Genomic DNA, 25,459 nt, shown 5'->3' with positions numbered 1-25,459 from the left:
TTAAATAAAGCTAAAAATAAGTATTTTACACTCATTCCAGGGAACAAATCAGAACATTGAAACTTAAAATAAGCTTTAACCACTTATTGTAGGCCACAAATAAGATAATAAAGCTAAAAATAAGTCTTTTACACTTATTACAGGCAACAAATTAGAACAATTGAAACTTAAAATAAGCTTTAACCACTGATTGTAGGCCACAAATAAAGATAATAAAGCTAAAAATAAGTCTTTTACACTTATTACAGGCAACAAATTAGAACAATTGAAACTTAAAATAAGCTTTAACCACTTATTGTAGGCCACAAATAAGATAATAAAGCTAAAAATAAGTCTTTTACACTTATTACAGGCAACAAATTAGAACAATTGAAACTTAAAATAAGCTTTAACCACTGATTGTAGGCCACAAATAAAGATAATAAAGCTAAAAATAAGTATTTTACACTTATTCCAGGCAACCAATCATGGCTTGAAACCTAAAATAAGCTTTAACCACTTGTTCTAAGTAAAATGTTGAAGAAATTAAATCTGAAAATAGGCATAAAACACTTATTCTAACAAACAAATCAAGGCAAATAATCTAAAAACTAGTACATTAAATCATTTTAAAGATATTTCTTCTTTTTAAATTTAGCTAAACACTACTTTAAGATTATATTGCTGATTAAGGACAAAACAAAACTGAAACAGAGTAAAAGTGTCCATCTTTATTTGTCCATTTTAACAATAACCTGCAGATAATAAAGATACAATTGAACAGTACAGGTCCAACATTATGAGTTTAAGTGGTTTCAACATTTCAACAGCCTTAGAGGTTTCGCCATTGCCCCATTAAAATTGACGAGTGACATAGGAAGACCACAAAGATTCTAATTTCTTCCGAATGACACCAAATACCACAAAACTTGTCTGGGTGAGTAAATGAACATTTTCCATTTTAGAAATAAGACCCAGATTGAAAAAAAAAAACAAACAAAAACAAAACAGAAGTGCCCTCTCCTAATCTTATCTGAAATTTACACACTACTTTCCAATAAATGCATGCCATTCTGCCAGGGCTTTTCTGTAAGATGATGTAGTGTCATGCTCATGAATGGCATCCTGGAGAACTTCTGTCTGAATGACAGACAGCAGGGTTGCCACGCATTTGGGGTAAGTCAGATGGAGTGCATAAAAGTATGCCATCACATATATCATAGCCTCACCAATTTTTTCTTTGTCAAATGTTGTAACTGGTAAATTACCAACAGCAATGACACACTTGCAGCCATCGAACATCACTACTGGACATGACAAGCTTCGTTTCTGGAGGACAGCATCTGGATCTTCTGTAGGCTGCAAGACACAAAAGACATGACAGTCAACATCTTATGTTAATTGTATGTTTTTTTGCTGGGATTTGGTCATAACGTTGGAGATGTCATTATCCTGTTCTTTGTTGGTTACACACATTTTATAGTAGTTTTGACTTATGGTTTATCAAGCGACTCCTTATGTGACCACACTCGTGTACATTAAATACGTTATAAATTAATGAAAACAATAAATTATAGATTTAAGTCTTTCGGCTGAAACTGAAAAAGCATTTTTGAGTCATGTTTGACCGAAATATTTTGTTTGCCAAATTTTCTGTAGATCTTTATAAGCAAATTTTATAAAACTTACCTTCAGGACATGTAGAAATGCTTCAGAAGCATTCCCCATCTTTTTTGGTGGATGGGCAGGTGTGGGAAAGAGGAAGAGCCTTCATCAGTGCAAGGTGGGCTTCAGCTGGACAAAGCAGAAACAAACCTTCATAAACATAAATTTTAAAGGATGAGAACTTTGTATTCAAATGGTAAAACTTACTTTTGTCCATGGTCATTGGTGGATTCATTGCCTTCTTTGACACACCGTAGAACTCTACCCTGGAGCAGAATTCTTCCCATCTCAGTTTTACTTGACTGATGAACTTGTTGTTGTGGGGATCCAAAATTCTGCAAAGCTCACCCAACGCCTACAATAGGTTTAAAAAAATAAGTAGACAAATAAAATCAAAATAACTTTACTACCACACCAAATATATTTGAAATTAAAGTGATTATTTATTAACTCTTCCAAAAACTTACATGATGCAATTCTTTAAAGCATGGATATGCATCCAAGATGAGGCAAGCTCTGTTCTCCTCTTTCATGGTGTCTGAGTCAATGAAGGATCTTCTGGCTTCAAACTCGAGGTCTAATAGCTGGGACACATCTTCTTGGTTTGGTTTTGCCTTCTTACACATTTCTTGTAATGTTTTGTAATGTCTTGCTTGTATTTGCCGACTATCCTTGTCAGCTAAGATAGAGAGAAGTACAAGAGCATTTTGGTTTTTCATTGTTACTGAAGTAGACTTCCACAAAACATTAGCTACTACTGGCTGTGTGTTGATAACCATTTTACAAAATTACTAGTATGTACTCACATGAAGTGGAGGCATTGTCAGAATTTCTGACAGGTGATAACAGAGTAGATGCACCACTGGAAGAACTGCGATCAGCATCTTCATCATCAGCTTCTTCATCCCTTGGGTAGAGGTCAGTGAGCCTTCTCTTGGGCCGTCCCCTCTCCGGTGTTGGTCCTTGCCTTTTTACTGGTGTTTTCATATTTTGCAGCCTTTTCTCCTGGTGAAAATACATATATATCATGCCCCCTGAACAAAACAAAATGATTTATATATGAGACACAAATACAAGAACTTACGTGTTTTACGCTTGCATCATTATCCTGCAGCATAGGATAATATTCCACAACTTTTTTAGCCATTGCAGTGATTTCGGTCTTAGAGGGGTATTGCTCCATTTGGCCTTGGCTTGCTCTCAAAAGGGACACCATACTTGTGATTGTATTTCTCACCAATCTGCATCTCAGTTCTTTTGACATGACGCATGCCTGTTCCCTGCCGGAGCAGGCCAACTCCAGGTAACTCTTTCGGCATTGCTCCAACTCACTGTCGGTGTACAGAACATATTCCGGAGGACTGGGGAGCTGCAAGGTTTTCAGCTGGCTTACATTAGCATCAGCAGTTGGAGGGCCTGTTGCAACTACCCTGGGTGAAGAAGTTGTTTCAGGTTTCTGTGGTAGCGGATGGTCTTCCTGGTTTAGGGTGAGAAAATAAAAATGTCAAGTACTGCTAAAATAAAAGCATACTTTCTGGAGATTAGTTGAACTAAATATTTTTTACATAATACCTCAGGATGAATTATTGACCACACATGTTTTCTTCTGAGAAAGTGCTCAGGCCCAGAAAAAAGGTCCCTCAGATCATCACGGGTCAATGTTAAAAGCATGCGCTCGTCAATGCTTGCAGCTAACAAAAAGACAAACACCAGTTAAACTGTGCAAGCACATAACTGCACAAACATAACTGTTTTTTTAATATATATATATATATATATATATATATATATATACATATACACACATACACACAAATATATTATCAAATATAACCTTTAAGGACAGATACTGTAACATCATCCAGCTTCTCCATTGCTCAGTCACCTGCAAGACAAATGTTTACAATTAGTGTTATGTTAAAAACATTTGAAAAGTTGAATCTTAATTGAGTCCCATGAGAATCAAATTGATTCACGTCAAAGAATCGTTTTGATTGTTCAACATTTTTACCCTTTTTAAAGCTATTATAGAAAAGAAATGTCCAGACAGCCCGGCTGAGGTCTGAAAGGGTTATACAATATTGCCCGGTGAACTTTTACTCACCCAGATTTGTGTCATTGAATTTCATCAATAAGATTATGCTGACTAGGGCTGCCAGATCATGCATCCATTGGACGTAAAATGTACAGCTTATTGCACCAGCAGTATCTGCTCTTACATAACGATCATTAGCTTATAGCTTTAAATGTTTAAGGTATGTGCTAACTAAAAATAAAGGCAAGATGATAGTTTATTACATTTTAAAGAAATTTGCAGATTGCTCATTGCTATCTAAAATATAAAAGGACACCGGAGTATATTCTCCAGCATCTCACACTTCTGATAATCAGCTGTCTGCTTGACGTTTATTCAGCTGTGTAAAAACTATAACTTTAATCTCAGCCAAACCGATTTACTCAGGAACAAATAAAATACTGAAAAAAGCCAAACAATAACATTTTTAAGTTATTTAAGTGACTTGTATATCATGTTTCACCTGAGTAGTGAAAGACGGCGGTGGTTTTGAAAATGGTTCGCCCGGAGTCCGGTGTTCTCACGGCTCTAGTGAGCGTTAAACCCCGGCTAGCTATCGAGCTAGTGGGTAACAGACGTCTCCGAAAACGTCGGAGCGCTTTTGAAAATATGTGGTGTCTTGATAAACTGTCCAGATATTTGAAGTTTACACGGCTACATTCTCGCCTGAAAATATGTTAAACGTTTATTTTGTGACCTAGAAAGAGTAATAAGAGAAATTTTAAAACTAACTAGCTTCCGCCATTTTTGGAAACTGAGCTAGGCCGCGCTATGAATTCTGGGATACAGCTTCTTCTTCGGGGTTTAACGGCAGCTGGCATCCTTGTACATACAGTGCTGCCATCTTCTGTTTCAATTTTGAATCGATACACAGCGCTACTTGTTTTACCAACCAGCCTGATTCCTGAATAACACTGTTTTGAGCCCACTTTAATAAATCCAATTAATATCAAAATATTAATTTAAACCCACACCTTGTGAGGGAATTCAAGCAGCTAGTAAATCAGTCAAAGACAATTGGAAAACCCTGAATGTGGTTAATTAGCTCTCTTGCTAATTGAAAGAAATTCTCAGTGTGCCTATTAACTTAAGTTAATAGGAGGCACCAAGATGGCGGCTTGAACAGTCGTGTTTTTTCAGGAGCTCCGAAAGACCGCAAAATTTACTAAGTAACTTTATTCTCTTTCCACTCTAACTATAACTATGGATGCCCAAAAGGTTATTAAGAATGCAAAGCGTACACAATAGTTATTCAAGGATTGATTATTTTTTGGTGGATGGAAAAATGCTCCCCCTAATTCGAAATGCAACCTATCACAATATTATTATCTCTGATCACTGCCCCGTTACTTGCTCCTTTGCACTTAGTAACCCCATTAAAACATACAGAAATTGGAGATTTGACCCACAATTACTGAACGATTTAGAATTTAAACAATATATAAACTCTCAGATGTCTTTATTCTTTGATATAAACGATAATGCTGAGACTTCTCCAGATATACTATGGGAAACGTTTAAAGCTTATATCAGGGGGTTTATAATATCATATCAAGCGTCACGGAACAAAAGGAATAAATTAGAACAGCTAAATTTAGAAAAAAGAATCCACGAACTGGACGTCAATAATGCAATGGCTCCTTCTTTAGATAAGTATAATACTATTTGTGCACTAAAATATAAACTAAACCAAATATTATCTATTAATATTAATAGAACTTTCACTTTTGTGAGACAGAACTATTTTGAATTTGGGGATAAACCCCATAAGTTGCTAGCCAGACAACTAAAGAAACTAGAAAATGATAGAGCGATTCATAAAATCAGAACAAGTAACGGAAATCTGGTCACATCACACAAAGTTATCAACGATAACTTTAGACAGTTTTATGAATCCCTCTATACTTCTCATCCCACTGCAGGGCCTAATGAAATGCAGGAATTTTTAGATAAATGTGATCTTCCTGTGTTAGACCAGACAAATGCCAATATTTTGAACGCTAAGATCACAATTGAAGAAATTACAAAATCTATCGGATCACTAAAAAACAACAAGAGTCCAGGCCCTGATGGGTTAGGGAATGAGTTTTATAAATACTTTAAGATCAAATTAAGTCCATATCTATTTAAATTATATAACCATGCATACAAAATGAGCACCCTACCTTCAACATTGAATGAAGCAACTATTATAGTACTTCCAAAAAAAGGCAAAGCACCGGAGGAAGTGGGATCATATAGACCTATTTCTCTATTAAATTCTGATCAAAAAATTCTGGCTAAAATACTAGCGAGTAGACTTAATACAGTAATAGATAAATTGGTGCATTCAGACCAAACAGGTTTCATTCCAAACAGGAGTTCTTTTAATAATCTTCGACGTCTATTTAATATAATCTATTCCCCCAAGGTACAACAGGACCTACTTATACTTAGCTTGGATGCCGAAAAGGCATTCGATCATGTGGAGTGGTCCTACCTCTTTGCAGTCCTAGAAAAATTTCAACTGGGACAAGATTTCATCTCTTGGATAAAACTACTTTATAATAATCCCACAGCCAGAATTCTTACAAATCAGACATTATCAACTCAGTTTAAACTCAGCAGAGGTACAAGACAAGGATGCGCTCTTAGTCCATTATTATTTGCCCTGGCTTTGGAACTCTTAGCACAGACAATTCGAACCCATATGGATATACACGGTTATGATACAACATACACTTCTAATTCTATATCGCTCTATGCTGACGACATATTATTATACATAACAAAACCATTAATATCCCTCCCAGCAATTCTCTCCGTGATTGATAAATTCAGTACTTTCGCAGGCTACAAGATTAACTGGGGAAAAAGCGAAATACTGCCCATTAAATTAGAGAATAAACAATGGCTTACATCTCTCCCATTTAAAATATCCTATGAAAAAATCACTTACTTGGGCATTACAATACCAAAAAAATACAGCTCCCTAATGAAAGAGAATTTCCTTCCCTTACTGGAGAAACTTAAAAATAACATTCAGTACTGGAGGACACTTCCTATTTCTTTAATAGGGAGAGTGAATTCAATAAGAATGGTATTCCTCCCGCAGTATTTGTATCTGGTTCAAAACATCCCAATTTTCTTGCCCAAATCTTTTTTTAAAAAGATGGACGCCATCATTATGCCATTTATATGGAATTATAAAACACATAGAATAAAAAAAGACCACCTATGCAAACATAGATCCCTTGGTGGACTTACACTACCTAACTTTATGTACTACTACTGGGCATCAAATTTAAGAATAATTTCCCTTCTATTGGATGACACAGCAATACTCCCTAACGGCTTACAGATGGAGCGGGAGGATTGCCTTCCTTACTGTGTTGGTGGAATACTACTCTCTCCTATTCTTTTGACAAACTCATATTACAATTCGAATCCAGTGATTTATAATACCGTACAAATTTGGAGACAAATAATTAAGCACTTCAAATTGAAAAAACTATCAATGTGTACATCCATTACAGCTAACCCCTCTTTCCTTCCATCATGTGTAGACGGAGCTTTCAATATATGGCAGGAATTGGGAATTTGTAAATTAAAAGATTTATACCTAAATGATACTTTTATGTCATTCCAACATTTAAAAGATAGATTTGGATTGCCTCACAGTCATTTTTTTAGATATCTTCAACTAAGAGACTATATCCGTACATACCTGCCACAATTTGAAAACATATCGTCCGATCCTTTGGACAGATGTCTTAGTGATGGAAGGGGGTTTGAACAGAGAATTTCATTATTTTATAATTCAATACAGGAGATGAGTATACCTTCAACTACTTCAATCAAAGAGGAGTGGGAAAAAGATTTTGGGACTCTCCTATCAGAAGATTTCTGGCAGGAGGCCTTACACAACATAAATACGCCTTTTATTAATTCCCGTCACTGTTTAATTCAGTACAAAATTATACACAGACTACATTATTCAAGGGAAAAACTTCACAAAATGTATCCAGAGTGTTCCCCCCTCTGTGAAAAATGCAAGATACACTATGGAAATCTGTTACATTGTTTTGCACTATGTCCAAGGCTTCAGGGTTTTTGGTATGATATTTTTACTTATATGTCTAATATTTTTAAAAGTAAGATTGAACCAAATCCGACAGTAATCATCTTTGGGATTTCCAACGAAACACAAAATTTACAACATTCTCAAAAAAGGTTTATGGCATATGCTTTGATTATTGCAAAGAAATTGATCCTGCAGCTTTGGAAAGGTAATGAGACTCCTGTATTAAAAATGTGGCTTACTGAACTTATAAACACTCTTCACCTTGAAAAAATAAGATATAGTATGAATGACAATGTAAAAGATTTTGAATTAATCTGGCACCCTTTACTTATATACCTTGGGAAAATATAAAACTTTGTTTACTTGTTTCTCTTCCCTTTTGCCGACAGCCGGGGTATTGGGACCCCTTATGGGTGACTGCGGGTTTTTTTTTTTTTTGTTGTTGTTGGTGTTGTTTAATTATTTGCCTTGTTAGTTTAGAGAAAAAAAAGGAGCATAAGCTATGTTATGTCAATTTGTAAAAACTACAATCATGATACTTGCTCTCAATAAAAATATTTGAAACGAAAGAATGCAAAGCTGCAATTTGTGCCGTCAAACCCCATTGTTAAGACGTCGTCGCATGCTAAAGTCAATGACCATGGCTATGCTAGCACTGAAGCTGCCAACGTGGGCTTAAACAAGCGAGAACGGGGAACAGACTCGGCGCCGCCAACTCCTTCAAAACAACCGCCAGAGGAGAAAAGAACAAAATCTTCAGAGAAGGAAGATGATATCTCCAATAAAACTATTTTTGAAGCCATTATGGGACTTGACAAAAAATTTGAAGCACAACTGGAGGATATCAAGGAACAAAACAAACAAAGTGCAGCTATGGTTGCCAGCTTGGCTAAGGCTGTAGAGTTTAATGCTGCAGAGATAGTTGATTGCAAATTGAAAGTTGTTAAACTGGCAAATGCGAATGAACAGCTGCTTAAAGAAAATGAAGACTTGAAAAGAAGAGTGAGAGAACAAGAGCGCTACCGAATGAGGTGGTGCCTAAAACTGAAAGGGGTGAAGGAAGACAAAGATGAAAACATTAGAGTGAAGGTTTTGCAAACGCTTCAGAAGATTGCCCCTGACTTGAACTTAGAAGAGGCCGTTGATATTGTCCACCGCTTAGGGAAACGAGTTGATGGCAGAAACAAAAACATCATTATTCTATTCACACAGAGGCGAATTAAAGAAGAATTGTGGAGGCGCACCAAAGACTCTTCAACCTGCAAGCAAGAAGGCATCAGCTTCGCGGAGATGTTGCCGCAGGAGGACATACAAGATCGACAGCGCCTATGGCCTCTGGTGGAGGAAGCAAGACGTGCGGGTAAACGAGCCTACTTTCGTGGTCCACATGCCTTCATTGATGGACGCAAAGTTGAGGAAAGACAGGAGAACTAAAAATGACAAAAACTGAAATAGTGGAAACTTGTTCGCGGTCTGAGGAGCTCAGCATTTAGTACTTTTTTTTTTTCTTCTTTTTCTCACGTGGTGAGTGATATTCTGTCTATAGTTCATGTTGAATGTTAACATTTGTTTTGGTTCTTTAAATGTTAGGGGTTTAAGAGAATCTGTTAAAAGAAAAGCCTTATTTTTGTACTGCAAAGGTAAAAAATCAAACTGTATTTTTCTACAAGAGACTCATTCATCTGATAGTGATGTATCTTTTTGGTCAAACCAATGGGGTAGCAAAATCCTGTTTAGCCATGGCTCAATGAGGTCGGGGGGTGTAGCAATTTTATTCAATAACTTTCCCGGGGATCTTGTAATACAACGAACTGACTTGAATGGTCATTGGTTGATTGCTGTAATGAGAGTTGAAAGTTTGTTTTTCATTTTAGTCAACGTTTATGGATATAACAATGAAAGTCAGAATAAAATTATGTTAGAAGATATAACTTCAAATATTTTTGAACTTAAAGGTCGATACCCTACAGAATACATTTTAATGGGTGGTGATTGGAATATGACTCCTGATGGATGGACTGATAGATGGCCCTCAAGGACAGGTAGACCACAAAAAAATAACCTAATTATAGAATTTTTGATTAATAACAACTTGACAGATATTTGGAGAGTAAGAAATCCAGAAATTAAGAGCTTTTCCTGGTTTAAACCAAATGGAGCTTGTAAATCTAGAATAGACTATTGGCTAGGAAGTGACATCATTCTTAGCCACACTGTAAAAGTTGCAATGTCAAATGCACCTCTATCTGATCATTGCTTTATTGAACTGTGCTTAGAATCGGAAATTAGACAATCAAATAAAAGAACTTATTGGAAGTTCAATGCCAAACTTTTACAAAATGAAGACTACTGCAACATAGTCAAAAAAATTATAAAAGATATTATGGCTGATCATCTAATTGTAGGATATATCAATAAATGGGAATTCATTAAATTCAAAATTAGAGAATTTAGTATTCAATTCAGTAAAAACATAAGTCAAAAGCAAAGAGAATATGAATGTAAATTATTCCAAGAAATTACTTATTGCTGTAGTAAAGATGATCTAAATACCCAAGAAAGGAGTAAACTTATGGAGTTGCAAACTAAATTAGATCAGCTCTACCTAAATAAAGCAGAAGGAGCTTTTGTGCGTTCACGGGCCAAGTGGATTGAGGAGGGGGAAAGAAATTCTTCATATTTTTTTAATTTAGAAAAGAGCAGACAGAAAAGAAATTTTATATCTTCTCTGTTAATTGATGGCATTGAATGTGACGACCCTAAAATTTTGGAGAATGAAACTTATACATTCTATTCCAATTTATACTCCTCACAGTTCTCCCAAGCAGATTGTGATGTCTTTTTTGATCAAATAGATAATCTGATCCCTAAAATTGATGAATCATTTAAGGAATTATGTGAATCTGACTTCAGAATTGAAGAGTTAGATGCATCTGTTAAGAAAATGGCACTTAATAAATCCCCTGGTCCAGATGGGCTTACAGTTAATTTCTTCCAATTTTTTTGGGAAGATTTACGGGAAATTTTATTCAAAGCTATACTGGCCAGTATTGAAAAGGGAGAATTGATGTCTAGCATGAAACAAGGATTAATTACATTAATTCCTAAACCAAACAAAGATAAACGACAATTGGATAACTTAAGGCCCATAACTTTATTAAATACAGATTATAAAATTTTCTCTAGCTCAGTTGCAACAAGGCTCAAACAAGGGGTTTCAAGTATAATTAGTGAGACACAATCAGGGTTTTTGAAAGACAGGAACATTCATAATAATATCAGATTGGTTTTAGACTTACTGGACTACAATGATCTGATTAGTGATGACAGTTTTATTCTTTTCTTGGACTTTTATAAAGCTTTCGATTCAGTAGAACATCCTTTTATTTTAGAAACACTAACTCGATTTGGATTTGGGGATAAATTTAGGAAGATAATAGATATACTGTATAATGATATAAATAGCTCTGTGTCATTAGGCTATGGCACTGGTAAAAGATTTAGCGTCAAAAGAGGAATTAGGCAAGGGTGTGGAAGCTCTCCGTTGTTGTTCATAATGGTTGTGGAGATGCTCGCAATTCTAATTAAAAACAGCAGCGTTGCCGGAATTGAGATTATGGACAATTCTTTAATAATTAGTCAACTTGCGGATGACACTACTCTTTTCTTAAAAAATGAACATCAGATTCCCCTGGTAAAACAAATAATCACTACATTCTCAAAAGCTTCAGGCTTAAAGTTAAATTTAAATAAATGTGAATTATTGGCATTAAAGGAGTGTAATTCACAATTACTGTACGATATAAAGGTGAAGAGGGAGGTAAAATATTTGGGCATCACAATTTCAAAAGATCACAAAGTCTTAGAAAAAGTAAATATTTTAGATAATGTTGACAAATGTAAGACAATCCTAAATAAGTGGTTACAAAGAGACATCACAATTTTTGGAAGAATATTATTAACCAAAATGGATAGTTTATCTAGATTTATATATCCAGCTTACTCTCTATCAATATCGAATAAAGTTATTAAAACAATTAATAGCTTGAATTTTAATTTTATTTGGAGGAATAAGTGCCATTATATATCTAAAGATGATTTGGTTAAACCATACATTGAAGGCGGTGGAAACGCAATTGATTTTGACATAATGAATGGTGTTTTGAAACTTAAATGGTTAAAATCCTTCCTAAATAATCCACACTCCATTTGGTTTTTTATACCAAGTAAGGTCTTTAACACACTAGGGGGTATCGACTTTCTCCTAAAGTGTGACTTTGAAATTACTAAGCTACCTGCTAAACTCTCTGAATTCCATAAACAGGTCCTTCTTTATTGGAAAATGTTATTTAAACATAATTTCACTCCACATAATAGCCCAATTTGGAACAATAGATATATACTGATGAACAGAAAATCTATTTTTATTCAAGATTGGTTATCAAAAGGTGTTTGGGCAATTGCCCATTTTGTAGATGAGGAAGGACATGTTCTAGGACATCAAGATTTTTGCCAAAAGTTTAATATCCAATGTTCTAAAAGTAAATTTAATCGGGTTATAAAATCCATTCCATTGTCACTTAAAAACATAGTTGTAAATGATATAATATATTCTGACATCTCCCCCAAGTTAAGGCAATTATATATAGATGGTATTCGATTTTGTGATGTTAAATGCAACAATAAGTTTCTTAGATCTTCATTAAGGAGTCTTTATTCTCCAAATTTACTTAGACGTAATTACATATTAAAAGATTTCCAAAGGGAAGAAATTGAAAAAATAAGAACTGATTATATCACCTTCCCTATCCCTCCTAAAGGGAAAGAAGTCCAATTTAAAATCTTGAATAAAATTTACCCGACAAATAGACTCCTTAGTGATAGATTCAAAATAGAAACGGGTAATTGTGTATTTTGTGAAACAGAAGAGGAGGATTTGGACCATCTATTCTTTTTGTGCAATTTTATACAAATATTTTGGTTGGATTTTCATACCTGGCTTTATTCCAGTGGGATTCAAATTACCCCATTTACCTTAAATATGATAATGTTTGGAGTGTTTTTGAAAGAAAAGAAAGCTAATTATGGTGTTAATGTGTTATTAATCTTGTGTAAGTATTTTATACATAAATGTCGCTTTTTTAAGATTAAACCAACACTGGCTCACTGGAAAAACGACCTAAACCTGTTGGTTAAATCTTTGACTTTAGTTAAAAAGAAAAAGGCTGCTTTTTTTGTTTCCTTTGTAGAAGATTTTGATTTAGTGAGTTAATAATCTATTAATTTATGTGACCCCATCTTTATATTTTATTTTCACTATATATGAAAGTTGCTAATATGTAAGAAATGTTTATTCTCTGAATCTGTAATATATGGTGCATTTTGTTTGTATGTTTATATTACTAATAAAAGAAAAAAAAAAAAAAAGAAAAAAAAAAAAAAAACTTAAGTTAATACAAACGGCTAATACTGCCCCTTATAAATAGCATAGCTAGGAATTCTCACAACATTACAGTAGATACTTCACTAAATAATGTTCTCTGAACCACATGCGAGGGCTGCTAAGCTAACGCTAGCATCCGTTAGCGTGCTACATTACTCCTTCCCGCGCTCAAATTAAATTTATTATTCTGTCCGCTTGACTTTAAAACAGTGATTAGACTACACACTACTTACATTCGAAAAATTAAAATTGCTTACCTCTCTTTCTTGACGAAGTTTTCTCTTACAGTTTTTCTTTCAATGCTCAGGTGCAGAAGATTCCTGTGACTCCAAATTCAAACGGAGTTGGGTAGCAACTAACATGGAACACGAAGGGGGTGCACATCTCAATTTTTGCTTCTATATACAATTTAGTGGTTTGTACGTTCATAAAACACAGTCAGTATGATAGGTAAATTTCTTCTTCATTGATTTAAAATAAACTCTTATAGGTGTTATTTCATTTTACCTTATTTGTGACCATTTTTTGTTTTTACAGCTCCAGTTTGTAATACCCCCCTCCCCCCATGAACTTGGTATTTCCCAAACTAGCGCGGCAACAGCTCCACACTGCAACATATTTTTTGCTTGACTTTAGTCTAATACAATGGCCTGTTGGAGGTGTGTGATTTGCTTCGTCTTTGTGGCGTTAACATTGAAGTCTCTCTTAAGTCACATTAATACTGCACACAGTCGCAGTCCAGATTTCCGTGTCATTTGTGGAGTCGATGGATGCGCCGAGGATTACCGTGTTTTCAACTCGTTTTACCACCATCTCAGACGCACACATCCACAATACATCTCCACTGGGAACCCGCCTACAGGATGGCTGACAGCTTCATCCGATGCAAATGTATTAGGAGGCGAAAATTTTGGTACAGCCATTTTTGCCGACTATACTGCCGAACCCAGACAAACTGTTAGCAATGGCAATGGCACTGAAGTAGAGCCACCACCACTAGACCCCCCAGTAACATCGGAGGTGTTGGAGGAGGAGCGACAGGAAAGTCAGAACGTGATGGAGCAAGACGCGGCTGAGCTTCAAACACCTCGTCAGAATCAGGTAATGTACTTTATGTGTTTCTGTGTGTACGCGCGCGAATTTTTAAATGTATGTGTGTTGTTTAACCTTAACCAAGCACAGTTACCCCAATTCAGAAATGTACTCAGTTCAAGTGAAAATTATAGTTTTAAAGTTATGTGTTTTCTAAGATAAACTACTTGATTAGAATATTTTAATAGGTATGAAGGCCAGTGCTGAATTTCAAATGCATGAATCCGCTGAAATTCAGGCTTGCACAACAATGTAGGCTTAGTTACCATACTTAAACATAATAAATAAACTTATTTACCAGTGTTGTGTACCTGCCTTGGTTGTTGTTAGATGCTCCATGAACCAAGCAGCTTTCAAATTTTTCTTTCAGTTAACTTCAGAGTAGATTCCATAAAGATTGGTTAAGTTTCATTAAATAACTCTTAAATTGTTCATAACATTTGCAGCTTCATTAGCTATCCATTGTAGTATGAATCTTTTAATAGCAAAAATGTACAACAGTTTGGAATATTTCTTTGTTTTGTTTTGCATCTGGTGGAATTTGAAACACATTCTGAGTGAGTCATTTTTCTTACACAATTGTTTTTCTTTTTGTCCTGTAGGGTAAAAGAGAAACTGTTGATCTTGCCAGATGTGCAGCTGCATTTGCTATTGGTGTGCGGGAGCAATGCCACCTATCACAGGTACTGCTTCATCTGATATTATGGGGGTGTCATTGTTAACTTGTTAATAAGTCTGGTTCAATGTAAGGCTGCAACTAATGATTTTTTTTTCATAATCTGTCCACTATCTTTGCAATTAATTGATTGTTTTTCATCGCTGGTTTTATTCAGCTATTACTTTCACCTATATAAGTTATTAAGAACAAATGTACATTACGAAGAAGTTAAGCACAAGAGTTGTGCAGTTCACTGCAATGTATGTAACTCTGGGCACACTCAACAGTTTAAAATAGGCTTAACAGTGTAAAATGTGTTCACTTTTAGGCATAAAAGACAAATGAAGTAGAATTACATAAAAAAAATAAATGAGGCAATCATTTGTTCACTTTTTCTGTTGTAACCTTTCATGCTCCTCCATCTTGCTCGGTGCAATGTGTTTGTGCCACGTGAGTCATGCATGTGGCATGTCATGCAAAACAATGCCAATTATTGGCTGATTTCTTCTTCTACTGCTCCACTGGTAAATTACAACATTCAGTGGCTCATTAATTTGAGCTAAAGAAATAGAGTTGCATTTTGCTTCTGTTATATTTTCTATTTACGCTTTCATGTCTCTGATGTGTTTTTTTTTCCCCCATCAGAGGAGTGTCAACAACATTGTCCTTGGTGTCCAACAGTATCAAACAGCTCTTCTGATGTCCTTGAGTGGAAAAATAAAGACCATCCTTGAAAGGCAACCTGACAGCAATGGACCTTTACAACAAGAAGTTCTTTCAACACTGGACAACTTTCAGGATCCCTTTCCCATATGTGCAGCTTCAAACCTACAGGACCGTGTAACACAGATGCATTTCAACCCTGTCACACCTGAGGAGATCATCATTTCCAATTATGCCTGTAGAGTTAAAAAGGGAGAATCGAGAGTTCTTGCAATCAAAAACAAGTCTTTCTACTACATTCCTTTGATTGAAAGTTTGAAACAGCTTTTATCCAATTCAAGACTATTTGACATGCTCAGTGCTGGACCTCAGAGTTGCCCCAACGCCAGTTTTTTGTATGACATTAATGATGGAATTATTTTCAAAACCCACCCACTGTTTTCAAAGAAGAACTCTGCTTTACAACTGATACTCTATTCTGATGAGATAGAAATGTGTAACCCCCTAGGGTCACGTGCGAGTGTAAATAAACTACTAATGTTTTATTACACCTTAGGCAACATAGACCCTAAGTTTAGATCAAAGTTGGCTTCCATCAGACTTCTCGCAATCGCAAAGTCTAGGGACATAGATGAGTGTGGGGTAGATATAATACTGCGGAGAATCAATGAGGACTTGAAGTTACTGTACGATGGTGTTATGATTAACACTGTCAATGGGGAATTTTATTTAAACGGAGCAGTTGTTGCTGTGTGTGGAGACACTCTTGCCCAGCATGAGCTTGCAGGATTTAAGGAAGGAGTTGGTTTTGCGTATAGCAAATGTCGTCATTGTGAGTGTACTTTTGATGAAATGCAAGAAAATTTCAATGAACATAGTTTCACCAGACGGACATTGGACGGACACATTAGGCAGTGCATTGAAATAGAAAGGGCAACTACCGAATTTTTGAAATCCTCGCTCAAAACGACTTTTGGCATAAATAGACAAAGCAAATTAGTTGATTTCCCAGGTTTTAATCTCATAGAGCAGATGCCACAGGATATTATGCATGTAATTCTTGAAGGAGTGGCACCAATGGAAATTAAGTGTGTGTTGAAATACCTTGTTTTATCTGGAAATTTGGATTTGGACTTGTTTAATTCTGCCATGCAGAACTTTCCTTTTTCATCAGTGGACATACGTGACAAGCCTTCACCAATTAGTATTGCTACTTTAGCTTCAAGTGACAACAGACTCAAACAATCCTCTGGACAAATGCTTATATTGATCAAGATTTTGCCATTCTTATTGTACAGTGTTGTAGAGAAAAATCCCTTTATCCAGTTTATTTTGGATTTAATTGAAATTGTTAAAATACTTTTTGCCCCAGTTGTGTCTTTACAAACTGTGTCCAAACTAAAAAAAATGATAGAAGATCATCTTAAACAATTCAGGCAACTATTCCCAGAAAAAAATGTAATACCAAAGCAACATTACATGCTGCATCTTCCCTCTCAAATTATTGCCCTGGGACCTGTAATACGTCATATGTGCATGAGATTCGAGTCTAAACACAGTTTTTTTAAACAATGGTCATCCAAATTAAACTTTAAGAATGTGTGCAAGTCTCTTGTAAACCACAATCAGCTGCTGGAGTGTTGCCAAAGTGAAGCAGGAACTGAGCATCCGATATTTGTAAATGAGAAAGAACTAGGTCCTGTATCAGAGGTTGCTAATATGGACCATTTGCAATCAAAGGTTGTAGATTTTTTGGGGATTGAAGATGCTATACATCATGCCGTTAGAGTAAAGTGGCTTATTTTACATGGAAACAAATACATCTGTGACAGGTCTCTTATACTCATTTCAGCAAATGGTTTAAACCCTATCTTTGGACTTGTAAAAAACATTTTTATTGTTAATAGTGTACTTTATTGTTTTGAATACCAGGTGTATGAAACCTTGGGTTTCAACAAAGACTTTCTTGCCTATGAAATTGCAATTCCCAACCTTGCCCAAGCAACTGAACTGACTGATGTTGAAGACCTACTTGATTTTACGTCATATTACCCAGTCAATTTCAGAAACAGTGTCTATGTTATGACAAAATATAACCTTGAAGATGTCCTTTCTTTAAAAACCTGAAATAAATACCTTCCAATGAGTGACTTTCTTATTTCAAGGAAAAAGGTGAATGTTTCTTATTTTGAGATAATTTTTGTTTTACACTCTATCTAAAAGCTATTTTTGCTTGAAATAAATGTAAAATGGTTCATTTTTAGATATACAGACTAAATAAGGAAAAAAAGTAATATATACTTGAAACAAGTCTAATCATCTAACACATGAGACTGGAAACTAGCTTGTAATGTTCAAAACAAGATGGACAAGATAATCTGGCTAAAATTAAGACAATAAATCTTGTCAAGCTACAAGGAATTTGCAGTGCACAAGTTTTCCTGATGGTGTATTTGAACTCTTTGTGAGTTTTTTACTATTTTCACCAGCAAGATTGTTTCTTTCATTTTGCCTAACTGATAAAAGGGTAATATGAAACAGCTATTTGAACGACGTCTTGTTAAACCTCATCTCTAACCAAAACAAGATTTACAAAGTTAGTGTAAAGTTTTGCAGGTACAATTTGTGAACGCCGACCCCACCTGCTCGTTTCAGTAATGACAAGCACAATCTAACAAGCGCAGCACAAATCAGAGCTCTGTCGTAAAGAACCAGACATGATGATTATGAGGCCAATCATCTAACACATAGGCACAGATTGTTACTTGTACTGTGACAAACATATTACAGTGCAGCATATGTTTTATGCAGTGGAGTGTAGACTAAGGACGGGCAAGGGAGAAAAGCAACTTTCCAATAAGTGATGAGGAGACATGTAACAAATACAGTAAAATGAATGTTCAATCTATATGAATCTGGAGCAACATTGTGAGAAAAATTAATGCGTGGGGTGGGGAGATTCGTGTTGAACAGATGGAAACGATGACATAATTTGATGACATGTCCAAAAGAAAATGTTTCATTTAATAAAGCCTTGGAGAAGATGCGTCGGGACCCTGCTGAGCAAATATCCTTTTGACGCAGCAGCCTTTCAGTGCAAAGCTCAATGACGCCAGCGTTTCAGGAGAGTTCTGCACAAGGTAAATGATAATGTTGTGCGTAATGGGAAGTGCAGCATAAATTGAAGTACACAACAATGCACCTGTTAAGCCGTTAAAGACTCAGATTATTGTTTTAACAACCTCAACAGCTGTCTATTCTCAGAACCAGAGTTTATGCCAGTGATTAACTGGGTCTTGTTGTTTTTCGTGGTTCAAGACTGGAACACACTCTCTCATCCCAGCAACTACTTGTCTGTGACATAGACTTGCAGTGACTTGAAGAACACAATATGCAAACTGTTACAATCACAGCAGCACTGACAAGCCTAGTGTGTGAGCTTGGGCTGATATCAGAATCTGGCAACGTTTTATTTTTTTATTTTCGAAGGTTGTATTTTCATAATCTTGTGCACAATTTGGATTGATTGTTTCTAAGCTGATACTTGGGTTTCATTTGTCTAAATGACACCAGCATGTGCAACTGCACACCAAAAACACTCTGATTTCTGCGTCGCCTCCTTTTATAAATCATTAATCTGCTATATTTGGTTAGTAAAAAAAAGTTTCAGTTGATTCTTTCTTGCAGAAAGCTTCACATCAGGCAGTAACCCGACTCACCCGTGTTCATTTCATTACCACTGCAAGGACTTTTTTTTCTCCCACGCTAACTTGCCTAACTTCCCGGAAGCAGTTTGGCAGAAAACAGAGGCTAATTTACCCCACTGACATCTCTGTGGGAAATATAACTTCGCTGTCCATGGAACTGAAGCATTCAACATTATCTGAAAACTGAATGTCATTAAGTTAAAGATCACATGTAGCTTTCTGTATGCTCGACAGAAACAGCAATATGAAAATTTTACCAAAAAAAGAAATAATAATCATCATTAATATTCAGTTCCCATGTCTTTTATCCATCTACAGCCTGCATGAGATCAGAAGTGGTTCAAGGGCTAAATCCATCATTGGGCTCTTCCACCATCATAACAGGCATCCCATTGCACAGTGCAATGTGGCAGGCCTTATTGAGGCTGTGGAGGCGTGCCCATCCGGTTCGATTTAGAACAGGGAAACAGACTGAATACATTGATTATGGACTTAATTTCAGTTTGAGGACTGATGTCAGCCTATCATAGCACTCCTCTGATGGTGACCTCGGAGGAGTGACCTCTGGAATGATGTGACTATCAAACCTTAGAAGGGGCTGGCATGGTCACTTCTAAAATAGAGACAGTGAGGCGGTTATCGATGCATTAAAGTTTACCAGCTGTAAGAAAACAAATCGTGAAAATATAAACTTAATCTTTATTCTTTACTTTTTTGAAAAAGGCAGCTATTACAGACAGTAAATGAATCATCGATGGATCATGGGTGTTTAGCCACGACACTGGCAATAAGTGTGGTGGGGTTACACACTACCCGGATATTTATGCAGTGTGTGTTTGCCTTCTCATGCAGAACACATGCTTGGCTTCAAATGGGCAAATCAACTAAACATGAGTTTCCTAATTGCTCATAGGACATTTGGGAAATCTTCTGTGGCTGAAACTGCTTCACGTTTTGAAGAGCCTCTTGGCAGTTTGGAAATATTATATGTGCTCTTGACATCAGCAACCTGAGGGCCAGGGACAAAAATGTGCACTACACAAACCACAGCAGATAGAAAAGCTTGTCTGGTTGTGGCTTATTTTGTGATTTCGTCTAGTTGAGGTTTCAAGATGATCTTTGATTTTCTCCATAAAATTAAGAATAACCTGACTGACCAACTGATACCTTGCAATGGCCTTCTGGCCTTCCAAATAGATTAACACAAATGGAGAAAACTCTCTCTTTTCTACTTCACACAGTGTTCTCCTCCTAGCTGCTATTATCACAGGCAGGTAAAGTGCAAAACAAGAGATGCTTTTTTTTTTCCTGTGTTAAATAATGACAGGATTTGAAGCAAATTTCCTTCTGCAAACTTTAGTAAATCACACTGTATGAGTATATTTAAATACCTTCCTCCCCAAATTCAGCACTCTACAAAGGAAATGCCTGCAAATACTCCTCCAAATATGCAATACACACACCAAAAATAAATGTCTAAGCATTTCATTCCCAAACTTATCACTTCACCTCCCCAGCAAATCATTTTTTAATGCCAAAAGAGGGTTTTGCGCTGGCCCAAACCAGAGTAAATGTGACCAGGTGTGTACAACACAGACAGCGTTATAGAATAGGATTTTCATCTAGGGGTGCTGCAGTGGTTAGCACTGGTCACCTCACAGCAGGAAGGTCCTGGGTTCAGAGCCAACACCCATTTGGGACTCGTGTGTGTGTGTGTGTGTGTGTGTGTGTGTGTGTGTGTGTGTGTGTGTGTGTTTCACTCTATATTTCTCCCACAATTCAAAAACAGGCATGTTATGTAAATTAGTCAAATTGTAAGTGTGAGTGTGAATGGTCGCCTGCCTCCCAGTGTTAGCCCCTGTGACAGGCTAGTAACCTGTCCTGGGTGCACCCTGCCTGGGATGGGATCCAGCCACTCCCTGTGAACCATAATTGGATAAGTAGAGGGAAATATATGGATATAATTTAATTTTCAAATACTACAGCTTTTCTATTTTTTATTTCACTTAATTGAATTTATATAGCTTCCAGCATATTTCATTTTATTTAATCTTTATGTAGCAAAGCTTCTGAATCTATATTCTGTGTACATATCAAAAAAATGGTTTAGATTTCTTTGAAAGATTTATCGCAAAGACCAATAACTCAACAAATGTCAGTGTTTTAGAACAGCTCTAAAAAAATGCATGTGGGACTGGGGTATGAAATCAATAAAAAAGTCCTGCTATCAAACAAATGGTGTGACATCATGTGAGATTTTTAGTAATGATAAATACAATTACTTCACAGGATAAATGTTTCCAAAACTACATATTTTTAAATGTTTTCACTGCTTCTCTTTAGGTTCAACCCAGACTGGAATCAAGTGTGTGTGTTTTGTATGTGAACTGTAATGAAATAAAATGAAAAATGTATACATTTATTTCATATGTAAGTGTATTTAATCTAAATGAAATATGAATACCTCAGTCATAAGACAGCCATCAACACAATTAGGATTTATGCTTTAGCCTGCTGACAAGGTCAGTGAAAGAAATTATGAGTGCAATACGTGTTTTTAACCTCCTAACATTTTTTCCTTTCCTTCGTTTTAAGAGGCTTTTGTCATGGACCAAAAAATTCTACATATATTAATTTTTTTTAATATTTTAGTTTGTTTTTAACTTTAGGTTTTTCAGTTTTCCGTTGTTTTTTTTTTTCCTTACTGAGATAACCTTGGTTTGATGATAACATCAGAACTTTTTTTTCCATTTCTAATTACCACCTTTCATGCATTCTTGGTTTTTGACTATGCATAACTTCTCCATTCCAGAAAACAGATTACAGTCCCTGAGCTTTGTGAATGTCGAAAAGAAAAATAAATGAATATTTTTTTCAAAGTAGCAGCGTTGGAGCAGCAGTGATTTCTAGTGTTAATGATAATTACATCTGAAGAAGGAGAAAAAAAGGCCCGAGGCATCAGTGTTAGGCTTTTGGGACTTGGTTATAATGTGATCCGGTGCTGGTTAAGCAGATAGGCTGGGTTTGGGTATATGAGCTTGTCTCAGTTCGAGGACTGGGTGGCAGTTCTTTCATGCCGTCCTCTAGCTGTCATCGTTATGCACCCACTCACGCGGAATCCAAATTATAACAGCATGAAGCCATGTGAATGCATGGATTTGTGCTGTGTGTGTTAAAGAGAGAGAGAAACACAGGGTAGGAGAGAGAGAGAGAGAGAGAGAGCCTTTTCAACGAGTGTTTCTATGTACGAGAGAGAGAAAAGTGAGAGAGATGACGAAAGGTTAGGGCTAAACCACATCTCTAAATTTGGCATGAGCTCAGATCAAAGGACTGCAATGTTGGGGGAAAGAAAAGGGAGAAGGCTCTAGAGTCCTCTTCTCCCCTATCTATCTTTACTATCATTTTCTCTCCTTTAAAATTACTTGCCTCCCTCTTTTAGAGTAACCGCTCACTAGACCAAATTTATAAATGCACATTTTCTTTGTTTTGGCCCTGGATCCACAAAAGATTACGTTTTTTGAAGAAAGAAAAAGCTAAAAAAAAATGGACAATCTGACTTTCTTTTTCGAATGGTTCTCTGTGTTCCACATAAGGTAATATACACAAGTCATTTTGCATCCCTGACTTTTGGTCTAGGTTATAAATTTATGAAGAAGAAGAATTTGTGCTTCACTGTGTGTAAGCGGGATTTTTGAGTGGATGAGGATTTTTGTCACAATGACCTAATACATCATTCAAATTTAGCTGGCTCACTTGTTACAGATTATTATTTTTCCTCTTTTTCTCCCCCAAATGGTTATGTAATCCATCCCGCTTCCTCTATCTCTCCGTACCCCTTTTTTCTCTCCCTTGCTCTCTCTCTCCCTGCCTCTCTCTACAAGAGTGGAACAAATGGAGATCAGTCGATCAGACTAATGCTGAGTTAGGCCCCGTGTTGCTCTCACAAAGCTATAGCATTACCCCTCTCATTTAACCAGCACTCTGAACTACACACACACACACACACACACACAAACTTGACAGGCTACACTTTATCAAAATTTCTTTCTTTCTCAACACAAAGCGTAGACATCCGCACAATGTTCATGTGCACACATGTCCAGAGCTTTTCATGCATTCTTTTCAAGCATAAGCGACATTTCAGCTTCAGAATAACATCGCCCACAGAGAATCCAGCGCTCGGGTCAGCTTAGGTACTCTTTAACAAATGGCCCTCAGAGTAATTGTGTTAAAAGTCTGTCTGCTGTTTGTCAGCTTTCAGTAAGTCTTGGATCATGTTTTTACAAAACACAAAAACTTGCTCCTTATTTTATATGTTTATTATGGTGTCTGGTAGTATCTTGGTTTGAAAAGCTCAGGAAATAAATATTTTAAGTTCTCGCGAACAAAAAAAAAAGATCCAGATATTAAATATAATCTCACGCCAGGCATTGGTTTGTGTACAGGATTTGCTAAAGAGATCAGTTTTCTGCTGCCTTTTGTAGGTTTTTTTTAAATATGAAGTGACTATACTTCAGGCGAGAGCTCTTATGTAAGCATCAAGTAACACTTGTACTGACTGCCTAGCTTCATAAGGCACCAGTCTAATTGTAAGATGTGCTAATATTGGCTACCAAACAGCAGGCTTAAAACTACATTTCTACCATCCTTAGGATCCATTTTTGTGCAACTTAGAACAAGATAAATTTGCACCAACCTGTAGCTCAAAGCGCCCAACTGTGCATAACTTAAATCTCGAATACAATTTAAACGAATGAGTTATATAAAATTTCATCACCCATTCAGCTGTCAGAAAGAGGTACATTAGCTTTAGAGACCACAGCCATGTTTTGTACTAGGCTGTCAAAATAGTATATTTCTGCTTCAAACGTGTGTATTTTAAGATGAGGTCTCTGTGGACTGAATCACTTTTCGAGCTACTAAATAAAACTGAGTTTTGGGCATTTCCATTTTGGCTTCATTTTTTCTGTCTTTAAGGTTGCTGCTTGTTACAGAGCTATTTCCCAGTCCTTTTTTCTCTCTCGGACATGGTTTACTCCTCAGCTGGCACACTTGTTTCACATCAACTACAACACCAACCTACAGTATATAAACACCGTAGCTTTTACGCCCATTCTTTGCCAGATTGTCCATCAACTATTGTGGTAGACAAACCAGGCTCCCCGAGCATTTTCTCTAGCTCTTGTATTTTTGACCTGCCTCTGTTTACCACATTTTCCTCTCTCTGTGCTTCAGACCTCCTTCGTGTGCCAGCTAGACTTTGTGAGACCCTGCCTGCCTGCTTTTTTTTGCCTACCAGCCCACTCACCAATTCCAGCGTCTCACTCTGACCTGACACACCATCTAGTCCACGTCTCCAGATTCTCTTTGTGTTTTGTTTTCCATGCTGCATTAGAGTTCACTAATTCTTTATTAAACCATAACATTACACCACTTTAGTTATTTGCAGCACCACACCTAATTTTTGCATAGACCCGGATCTCAGATGGTAATTTTGTTGAGAATAATGTCAACATAACCAGCAGAAACTATGACAATAACAGGATTTATCCTTATCATCGCCTCCTGCACTGCTTGTCTTGGTTTAAGCATAAAAACTTGTTCTTTTCTAATAAACACAGGGGGAGGCACCGTCACACGGATAAAAACGTACATTCTCTCACACAGATTACAGCACAAGAAAGCATTAGTGGGAGTCTTGTACTTCAATCAGCCAATTAACCTGGAGCAGAGCAGAACAAAACATTTGGCATTTGCCAATAGGGCAGCAACCTTCCAGTGATAATTACTCTTTGAGGGAGCAAACATACACACACATACACACACAAACAACAACACACACACACACACATGCAATGCCCCCCACACACACATGCCACTATCGCCACTAGTGACGATAGTGGCTGCACTTTCAGCGTAATCAATTATTAATCCTTGCCCACGTATGAACAATCCCAAATTCATGTAAACACACACAAATATAGAAATGGAGACATTCACGCGACAACAGAATGACTGTTGTTAAAAGTTGACAACAGAGCGCAGACGATATGAATGGTGTGCGTCTGAGCGACGCCTCAGGGCACCAGAATACTTCATGAAATAGATGGCCTAC

General features: G+C 36.4%; 2 protein-coding genes and 1 pseudogene across 3 annotated transcripts in view; 1 reads left to right on the top strand and 2 right to left on the bottom strand.

The window, feature by feature from the left end:
* Positions 1-25,459, bottom strand: part of cadm4 (cell adhesion molecule 4) — a 186,421-nt gene that overhangs the window by 108,166 nt on the left and 52,796 nt on the right. The window lies entirely within an intron of this gene.
* On the bottom strand, positions 99-9,129 carry LOC147318986 (uncharacterized; annotated as a pseudogene). The gene is made up of 8 exons (XR_015131517.1): positions 3,479-9,129; positions 3,217-3,335; positions 2,729-3,121; positions 2,451-2,649; positions 2,112-2,323; positions 1,852-1,999; positions 1,669-1,773; positions 99-1,338 (listed from the first exon to the last, which is right to left on the bottom strand). The product of XR_015131517.1 is annotated as an uncharacterized LOC147318986 (transcript).
* Positions 9,801-18,003, top strand: LOC147318985 (uncharacterized). The gene is made up of 3 exons (XM_086311221.1): positions 9,801-14,325; positions 14,919-14,999; positions 15,620-18,003. Exons 1-3 carry the CDS (start codon positions 13,870-13,872, stop codon positions 17,762-17,764), a joined length of 2,682 nt encoding a protein of 893 aa, XP_086167347.1. The 5' UTR covers positions 9,801-13,869; the 3' UTR covers positions 17,765-18,003.

The sequence above is a fragment of the Aulonocara sp. 'chitande type north' Nkhata Bay genome, linkage group LG11 (assembly GCF_057382095.1).
Source record: "Aulonocara sp. 'chitande type north' Nkhata Bay isolate Kocher_YH1m ecotype deep benthic linkage group LG11, A_spYH_male_GT1.1, whole genome shotgun sequence".
Lineage (NCBI taxonomy): Eukaryota > Metazoa > Chordata > Actinopteri > Cichliformes > Cichlidae > Aulonocara > Aulonocara sp. 'chitande type north' Nkhata Bay.
Note: the sequence above shows the minus strand (reverse complement) of the source record. Positions and strands in the feature narration are given on the sequence as shown.